Below are 9,894 nucleotides of genomic sequence, written 5' to 3'. Positions count from 1 at the left end.
AATTCATCTTTGCAATGCAGAGGAAACACAGAAGCTGCATCTGAAGTGGCATTTCGATGTGCTTACACACTGTTTAATGCAGCGCAGAGGGACATGGAATGATTTAACCTGTGGTTACAAATGCATAAATAATGTTTTGATATATTAAACATAAAACACTGAATACTGATATTTGAAATAATGTAAAAAATGAAAAGATACTTTAAATGTGAAATTAAAACCAGTAGGTGGCAGCAAGTCACTGTTAATAAGTGAGTCATTGCGATTGAACCGAATTATTTAAATGGTTGATTCATTCAGGAACAAAACACCGTCATGTTGCTCAGAGACACAAAACAGTGCTGCGGCTTTGTTTGGAATTATTTTTGTTGGCGAAATCAAAAACAGGCAATGTGGTGTCTAAAACGTACGTCTCTTAATATTAACTTCTTGTTTATTGAACTGTTGTATAAAATCAAGATCACATTTGTAATCATGCTGATCTTTGGAGGAAAAAAACGGCACTTTTCGTGTGATATTAACTACATGAAATTATATAAATATATACATTTTCTGCCCCCGTATCTTGAATTTTATGATCGTTCTTAATGCATTTTCACAGACTGAATCATGCAGTGAAAGAACGCACTCTAAATGCGTAATAAAAAGTAAAATCGCACATTGTTAAAACAACTATTACGATATCAATCGTAGACGATATATATCGCACACCCCCACAGTAAAGACATTTATAATCTTACAAAAGATTTCTATTTCAAATAAACGCTGTTCTTTTGAACTTTCTGTTCATCTGTGAATCCTGAAAAATAAAATGTATCACAGTTTCCACAAAAATATTGGGCAGCACAACTGTTTTCAACATTGATAATAATCAGAAATGTTCCTTGAGCAGCAAATCAGCATATTAGAATGATTTCTGAAGATCATGTGACACTGAAGACTGGAGTAATGATGCTGAAAATTCAGCTTTGATTAAATTACAGTTTATCAGATATTCACATAGAAAACAGCTAATTCAAATTGAAATAAGATTTCACAATATTACGGTTTTTACTGTATTTTTTGATCAGATCACCTCAGCAAAGGCTCACCTGTCCAGGAAGATGTCAGGCAGCGGCGGGTACGTCCTCATGTCTGGCACTCGCTCGTGGACGATCACCATGACGAAGGACGTGAAGCCGAAGACGAAGACCACGTAGACGGAGCTCATGATGGTCTTCCAGTACTCGGGGTCCAGTCTCCGCGGCTGCTGCTTGTATTTGCCGTTGTTGTACTGATGATACTGATCACTGCTCAACGTGTCCAACACGGTATCGCAATCCCGCGCAGACTCACTGTTACACAGCCAGTCCACTCCACCTGAACAACGCCAAACATACACACTACAGCTCAATCAGACATTACTCTGCATAGTAAACAGAAAACAAGAGATGTAAATGACCTTCAATGAAGTAAAGCTGAACGGAGCACTCTTGCAATCGTCACTGGTGTAACTTTATCTCGTTTTTACAGCTAGAGTTTTCTTCAATCCCATCGGAATTAATTTATTTACTACTTATTTTACTCAAATTGAGAATGAGCTTTGTAAATACCATAAAAGTAGTTCTTATATGGCTTCAGAAGACTTAAATAGTGCATAAATAATATGGACTGCTTTTCATAATACCTTTATAGTATTTTTTTGTGTCTTTTGACATTTTTAGCACTAATGGTTCAATTATTGTGCTGTACTTTAGCCTATTTACTACTTATTTTACTCAAATTGAGAATGAGCTTTGTAAATACCATAAAAGTAGTTCTTATATGGCTTCAGAAGACTTAAATAGTGCATAAATAATATGGACTGCTTTTCATAATACCTTTATAGTATTTTTTTGTGCCTTTTTGACATTTTTAGCACTAATGGTTCAATTATTGTGCTGTACTTTAGCTGTTTGTATAGTAAAGCACTTGAAAGTCCACTTAAAGTCATCCTATGTTATGTAAATGCTGTTTACAAAGAAATGGGCAGTTTTACAACCAGTCCACTCCACCTGAACAACATGAAATACACAAACTATATCTGTATCTGACTTTGCTTTGCATATTTTAAACAAAGAAGCACGTAAATAGTAAACAAGATACTTATATGTCAGAAATAAAGTAAACTGCTGCACTACTGAAATCGTCACTGTGGTGTCACTTTATCAACCAAATTTATCTGGTTTTACAGCTAAAATTGCTGATATTTTCTTCAATCCTATCAGTTTATTTTAGGTATGTAACGATTCACTCAACTCACAATGTGACATGAGCCATGATACGGATTTCACGATACCATTTTCTCACATTTTTTTAAACAAATAAGATTTAAGACAAATTACACATAAAAAGGTGTCCTTTTATTATTTCCCAGACAAAATGCTGCACATTTCTTTGTGAAATTGAAATACGTCAAATAACAAAATTGAAATTTTTAAGCGGCAAATCAAATAACTAAATGAGGCAAATAAAAGAAATCTCTTCATAAACAAACTAAGGCTTTGCCTGAGCTCTTTCCATTTAATGCAACCACTGCATTTGAATCACGATCCTAACAAAGATGCTGCAAACATGCAGCATGAGCAGTTTTTGATTTAAATTAGTAGCATAATTTCGAAATTTTAAGGAAAAACTGAATGTCTGACTTTAGTTTTGTGAAACCATACTACATAAAACATCTGCACGAAACAAAAACAGCAGACGGTCTCATTGAGCCGTATATTCACTCTCTGCCAGCAGGTGGCGCTTATGGAGCAGCAGCTGCGCTTATAAACACTACTTTAATTAGCATAATACAGTGGCAAAATGAACAGAAAATACCATCAGTTCCCCTCAGAGACACATTCACTCAAACCCCTAACCCCCCATTGTCTCGTGATTCGTTTAGCATCTCACTCGAATTGAATCGTCACATATTTTTATAGATTTTCAGCTAGGGGTGCATCGTTACATCCCTAGTGTTTAGAGCCCTGCACGGGCCTCAAATATAGGCCCTAGCCCGGCCCTGGACCGAGATGCTCAGGCCCTTGTCCGACAGCTCTTCAGAATTCTTGGCCCGAGTCCGACCCGAGCCCGTCTTTTTTTTCCCTTCTCCCAAAACAGCTTACTACTGTTTCAGCTATTAAAATAGTTCAGTTTTGTATGTAATGGTAAAGTGATTATATTTCGTTGAGTTTTTTTATTAAGTTAATTTAGAGCTTTTAGGAGCATTTTTTGTTTGTTAAATGTAAGTTTTTGTTTTTTGAAATAACAACCAAGCGGCCAGCGGCAGACAGTAAGTTGATTATAGCCTATGTTTGATCAATTTAGCCTTCTCAAATCATCAAAACTTGCTTAAAATAAAATCTATAGATATAAAACAGTTCAAGCATATCACAATGTTAGTTTAAATGTTTAACCTATATAAATGCGCACTATTAGACGCATATCTAATTGTTTGTGCGGAGAGGAGCTAAAGCGCACTTTGCAGGACATGAGGCGCCGGCGCGATCACTTGCATTGGAAACAACTTAAAATACGCAGTGGTGGAGGTAACGAATTGCAACTACTCACGTTACTGTAATTAAGTAGTTTTTTCGGATACTTGTACTTTTTTGACTATATTTTTAAAGCTGTACTTTTACTTGTACTTAAGTACAAATTAAGCAAAATAGGCTAATCTACTTCGTTACTTTTAAATCATAGCTCGTTACTGAGTACGCCCACAATTTGAATTGATATTCAAACCTTTGCGTAACTTATGGACTTTATGCGTAGGCGATGTAAATTATTTATAATATGTGACCCTGGACCACATAACCAGTCATAAGGGTAAATTTTTCGAAATTGAGTTTTATATATCATCTGAAAGCTGAATAAATAAGCTTTCCATTGATGTATGGTTTGTTAGGATAGGACAATATTTGGCTGAGATACAACTATTTGAAAATCTGGAATCTGAGGGTGCAAAAAAAAAATCTAAATATTGAGAAAATCGCTTTTAAAGTTGTTCAAATGAAGTTCTTAGCAATGCATATTACTAATCAAAAATGAAGTTTTAATATATTTACGGTAGGAAATTTACAAAATATCTTCATGGAACATGATCTTTACTTAATATCCTAATGATTTTTGGCATAAAAGAAAAATCAATAATTTTGACCCATACAATGTATTTTTGGCTATTGCTACAAATTAGCAATGCATGTTACTAATCAAAAATTAAGTTTTGATATATTTACAGTAAGAAATTTACAAAATATCTTCATTGAACATGATCTTTACTTAATGTCCTAATGTTTTTTGGCATAAAAGAAAAATCAATAATTTTGGCCCATGCAATGTTTTTTTGGCTATTGCTACAAATATACCCCAGCGACTTAAGACTGGTTTTGTGGTCCAGGGTTGCCTATGTGTGCTCTGCGCGTATATGGGCACAATAAAAGGAGAAAAGCTAAATGAGCCCAAGCCGACCCGAGCCCGAACTGTAAAAAAATAAAAAAAATGGCCCGAGCCCATCCCGAATGGGCCCCGCTTGCAGACCTCTACTAGTGTTAAGCTCAAGTCCTGCTGTCCAATGTAAATGCTGTTAAAAACCGAGATTACACAAACCTGTGCTGCTCTGAGACGAGTGTCCGTCGTAGGACAGACCGAGCTCCTCTAACACATCGGCGTTCTGCTTCTGCAGCTTCCTGAGAGAAACCATCAGCCGTTTAATGTCTCCCAGGACCTTGAGCTCCAGCGGAGGAGAGCGCAGGTCGTACTCGCTCAGCGTCAGCAGGCTGGTTCCGTCCAGACGGTGTTTGTTACACAGCAGGTCCACATAATCGCAGAAGCCCTCTTCACGCAGCCAGCGGCCCACGTGCTTCGGGGTCCAGTGATGTACGTTACCGGCCATCTCTCGCTCGCGCATCCTCTCACAGGAACTGAAGACAGAAAACAGAAACATGACGACTATGATATCTAAAGGCACTAGGGACAACTTTTGTGTGAAAGATGTAAATTATAATGAACTATTCTTCATCCTTGCACATCACATCCAGATGTAAACTAGCACATCTGCTGATACTCCAGTAACACAGGCCACATTCACAGCATAAGATCTCAAGATTGTGCACTACTACGGACTTGAAGCACTGAATCCCAGCTGTGCTGCTTGAATTGAGCTTCGATTATCTGACTCGTTCATTAAGGATCAGTCTGAGTAAGCAGTATCTGTTAGACGTGAAAAACTGCCTCTTAAATGCACAAGATGAAAATCAAATCACAAAATGCAGCCACAAATGCCAATTGCTGGCAAAAACTTTATATTATTTATATATTAGCTTTGAAAGCTTTGAAAAACCTGCTGTTTATTAGGATCGGATCATTTTACTGACTTGATGTCTGAAGCTTGTTTGGCCAAAAACAAGTAATTTCATTCATCTTGTTAGTTTATGCCGAGTAAAAATAAAATTGAACACCTCCACATTTACAATCTTTGATCATATTCCCAATTAGGAAATAGTTATAATGCAGCCTGAGATAAATTATGATATGTGTCGCTACTGTGTCATCTGGTCCAAGTCATTTTGTTCATTTTTCAAGTGAACAATTTCATGAAGACAAGACTTTGCATTGACAAACTACAGGCCAATTACGTAGTATGGAAGAAATATTGTAATTGCTCATAACTGCTAAAAAAAATAAATACATATATTTTAAAAAGTAATTTGGCAAAGCAGTGATTCTCAGGGTGGCTCTCAAGACTTAAAATGATTTAATATAAGACAGTATAAGACGATATTTCTTATTTGAATTCACCCCCTTAATACATGTTTTGTCTTTGAATAACCATTATATAACCATTATTCCTACAGTCTTGGAAAAACTTATGATATGATATAATATGAGGTAGTTTAGTTTTAAAAGTGTGATTTCTAGACCTGTAAAGTCATGTACATTAATACAATCTTAAAATGACAACACTGTCAAAAAAAATTAAAAATCCACTTACTTTAACCTAAAAACCGAAGTTCAGTGGCTTCCTTAAATTTTCAAGTAATCAAATTGGCTGAACAAGTAATTTCAACTTAAATTATATTAAATTGACTAAAAAAGTTGAGTTGAATCTCATATTACTAAAAAAAAAAAGATGAAATTGGTTAATTATTTTAATACATTTCTTTATTAAAGAAATAAAGAAAATAAAATGTGAATTATGTGATCACAATTATTTTTACAGTGTTAAGGGTATTTCTTTTTATGCCAATTTCTATTTTTTTTCTCTTCAATCAGGTAGAGATTGTGAGTAAAAATATTTGTACTCATTTAAATCAGGGATGACTGGAAAAGTTATGCAAATTCATTGCTTTAAAAGAATCCAGAAAAACTTTCGGCTCTTAAAACTTCAAGAATCCTGAAAATAATGGTCAGAAACTACGAGTGTCGGCCTTTCAAATATTGTTGTGGACAACAAGAGTCGAAAAAGTGAAGAACCGCTGGCATAGAAAGAGTTCAAAACAGTAGGTTTTGAATACATCTTGTTCTGCTCTGAATCTCGGTTCATTAGCTCTCAGAAAACACTTAGCGTGTCTGTCTTTTCCCTCTGAACGTCTGATAACTTTCCTCCGAAGCGACAGATCCTTAATGCTTAGAAACACAACCACATTTACACAAACTTTCAGAAAGCACACGCACACTTTCCACCCGATCATGTAACACTTCATTTTAACACACCACAGGAACAGAAGCAGGTCTTTTTTTGCTGACGTCTCACTCACAGATGAAACACAGAGACCTTTCCAAAAAGAAGCTAAAATACAGCATTTAACATGCAATACAGTGACAAGATGATACGAGATGCGTGTGAAATCACGTCTCAACATGTGCATGTCTGTATCAGACTTTGCATATTTTAAACAAATAATTAAGTAAATAGTAAACATCATATTTAAATGTCAGAAAATGACCTTCACTGAATTGTAGTCACTGGCTGCACTATTGCAGTTGTCACTAGTGTTATTTTATCAACCAAATTCATCTTGTTTCACATTCTAGAACAGGTCAAGTGGCTGATAATAACTTATAAGCATTATTTTTTTCAATCCCATCAGAATAAATGCTATTTATTTTACTCAAAATTGGAAAGGAATTTAGAAAAGTACCATAAAAGTAGATATAATATAATATAATTTGTGTTCATGTATGGCTCCAGGAAAATAGTGCATAAAAAAAGTTAACTGTGACTTTTTATCTCACAATTTTCATTATTTTGACTTTTTCCCCTCACAATTCTGAGTTTATATCTAACAATTCTGCCTTTTTTCCCTCGCATTTCTGACAAAAAAAAGTCAGAATTGCGAGTTTATTACTTGCATATTACTTGTGAGATATAAACCCGAAATTATGAGAACAAAATTCTGAATTGCGAGATATAAACTTGCAATAGCAAGAAAATAAGTCAGAATTGTGAGATAAAAAGTTACAATTACCTTTTTTATTTTTTATTCTGAGGGGGAAACAAAAATTGTAAAATGTAAACTCAAAATTGTGAGCAAAAAAATCCATAATTCTGAGTTTATATCTCGCAATTCTGAATAAAAGTGTGAATTGAGATAAAAACTTGGAATTTAGTGTTTTTTTTCTCCATGGTGGAAACAGGCTGATTATAAATGATAAAAGTCTAATTATAAAGGATCCTTCCAGTTAAGACTAATTAATCAAGCTAGTCATTCACTCAAACCTAGTCGATTTTTTAAATATGTACTTTTGCACATCAACATAATCACAGTAGTGGCCACGCCCAACTCGTAGCCACGCCCATCGATAGCCACGCCCTCCCGCAGCAAGGCGAAATAACTCATAGTTCTTTCAGTAATTTAATATTGACTGAAAAATTACATAAGTATGAAAACAGCAACTTTTCCTGATAACAGCAAAAAGAACTTAAAATGTTCCGTCATTTTTGATCGTTAGGGTTATGGTTCTAAATGTTGTACGACTCGTCTGCATTTTAGCTCGCATTCTCCGGTGATTTATTAAAGGGCATACTGACATGATTTTAAAATGCATTTTACTTCATATTTTTTCTTAACTCTGCATTTGTAACGTAATTTTATTGACATTTGTAACCGTAATCAACTTACATAAAATGCAATGCATTACATTACCAGGAAAAGTAAATAGAATACAGTAACGAGTTACTGTGTAACGCGTGTAACGTTACTGTTACCGTGTAACGCGTTACACCCAACTCTGCTTATCAGACACAAGAAAACAACAGTAAAGTAATGTGAGCCTGTTAGTGAAGCACCCTTAGGTATAATTATATCTCTCAGCTCTTTACACTGCGGACTTTAATCAATACCCGATACAGAGAAGCTTGTTGATAAGGAAAAGGACCAGGTACCTGCCAAACAGCAACGATTACACACTTTCAACACTCAAGCATTTTATACAAAATGTTGTTTAACCAGGTTAAATTAACTAGATTTTTCCGAGGAAAAAAATATTTTAAAACAGTTCTGTGTTTTTTTTATAACCGAAGCTGACCCCGATTATTAAATGAGGGTCTGTGTGCGGCTTATAATCATAACACAAAATGTTAAATATGACCAAATGACATAAATATATGCAGTGTGCCGCTTTAAATCTGCAAATGAACAGACACTAAATGACTAACATTTCTCCTTCCCACTCATAAACCTATCACAGCGATAAAAAATGAGAATAAAACAAAGAATGGACCTGAAAATGGATTCATACGCCAATTTCAATTCATCACTGGTATTAGTGTGATTTTTTCAGATGCATGAGAGTGTGTTAGCATGCTAGCGGTTAGCCTGCTGCGCTTCACTTACGTTAATCACTCCGAATCGCGATGAATCTCCTGAATGTCACTCTGTCGCGGCATCTGCGGTAACTCATCGCGCCCTGACCCGGCTAGACGAGCACAGTCGATCTGACAGCTGTGAAAGAGCGTGTTTCAGTGTGTAAACACTGCAGATGAGGTCACTTCCGCTGCCGTGCGCACAGCGACATCCGCTGGTCAGCAGGTGGAATTACACCCTCGCTGCTGGGTTTCTGATGAGTTTCATGTTTGAAGTCGTGGCTTCGCAACATTATTAGTCAGCGGAACCCCTTTGACTTTGATTAATTAGTTTAATTAACTGTAATCATTTCTTTAAAGCACCATTTTCTGAAGTAAATGTGGTTGGTGTTCATGCAAACTCATTTTGGGTGTTCATGCAAACTTACTTGGGTGTTCTGGGTGAACACTAGTGCATTGCTTGCCTAAATGTTAATTTTAGATTAGCATTAAAGACCAGCTGCTTCTGTCACTTCAGATAAATGTATCCGCTCAAACTGGACAGCAGCAGATATGAGATGCACATCTTACCAGAGACACGCAGTAGATGTGGAAGCTGTAGCCGTGGTCAGATCAGACACAGAGAGATCCATGAGTCTGTCTGATGGATGGCATCCGTGAAACCCCTCTGTTAAAGAACTGGAGAAAACACTGTTTGGAGAGAAGAGGAGCAGAGATCATGTGGATGAAGTGTGGCCCAACCTTTACTTGGGTGAGTCACATGTGAGTCACAGCGTTATAACTAAAAACACTTTCATTACTTGAAGTAAAGTAAAACATTTAACAGAAATAAAATTAAATTAAACAAAAATTTCAACTCATTTTCTTTTTGGTGTACTAAAATAAACTACAACTGAAATAAAAAAAATTAATAAAAATTAGCCTATATTCCAATATAGCAAAATATTAGTGTTAGTACTGAGATACTATTATATAAATTGAATTAATATTTTAATAGTTTGTTATTTTCCATTAATTTTAATTTAAATTAAAGTTTGTCATTTTGTTGTTTTGTGGGGTTTTTTTTTTTTTTTTTTTTTTTTTTT

At 35.4% G+C, this 9,894-nt stretch overlaps 1 protein-coding gene across 1 annotated transcript in view; it reads right to left on the bottom strand.

The window, feature by feature from the left end:
- The window catches only part of LOC107718687 (sphingomyelin synthase-related protein 1), a 14,297-nt gene extending 5,196 nt beyond the window's left edge, over positions 1 to 9,101 (bottom strand). Inside the window, exons 1-3 of the mRNA XM_016525876.1 lie at positions 8,841 to 9,101; positions 4,612 to 4,925; positions 1,092 to 1,359 (exon numbers count right to left, since the gene is read on the bottom strand). Of these exons, the coding sequence (XP_016381362.1) occupies positions 1,092 to 1,359; positions 4,612 to 4,912 (569 nt within the window). The 5' untranslated portion in view covers positions 4,913 to 4,925; positions 8,841 to 9,101. The remainder of the gene's footprint in view (positions 1 to 1,091; positions 1,360 to 4,611; positions 4,926 to 8,840) is intronic.
- Positions 9,102 to 9,894: the final 793 nt, after the last annotated feature.

The sequence above is a fragment of the Sinocyclocheilus rhinocerous genome, unplaced genomic scaffold (genome assembly GCF_001515625.1).
Source record: "Sinocyclocheilus rhinocerous isolate Xijiao unplaced genomic scaffold, SAMN03320098_v1.1 scaffold2921, whole genome shotgun sequence".
Taxonomy (NCBI): Eukaryota; Metazoa; Chordata; class Actinopteri; order Cypriniformes; family Cyprinidae; genus Sinocyclocheilus; species Sinocyclocheilus rhinocerous.
This window is presented reverse-complemented; position numbering and strand designations above follow the sequence as displayed.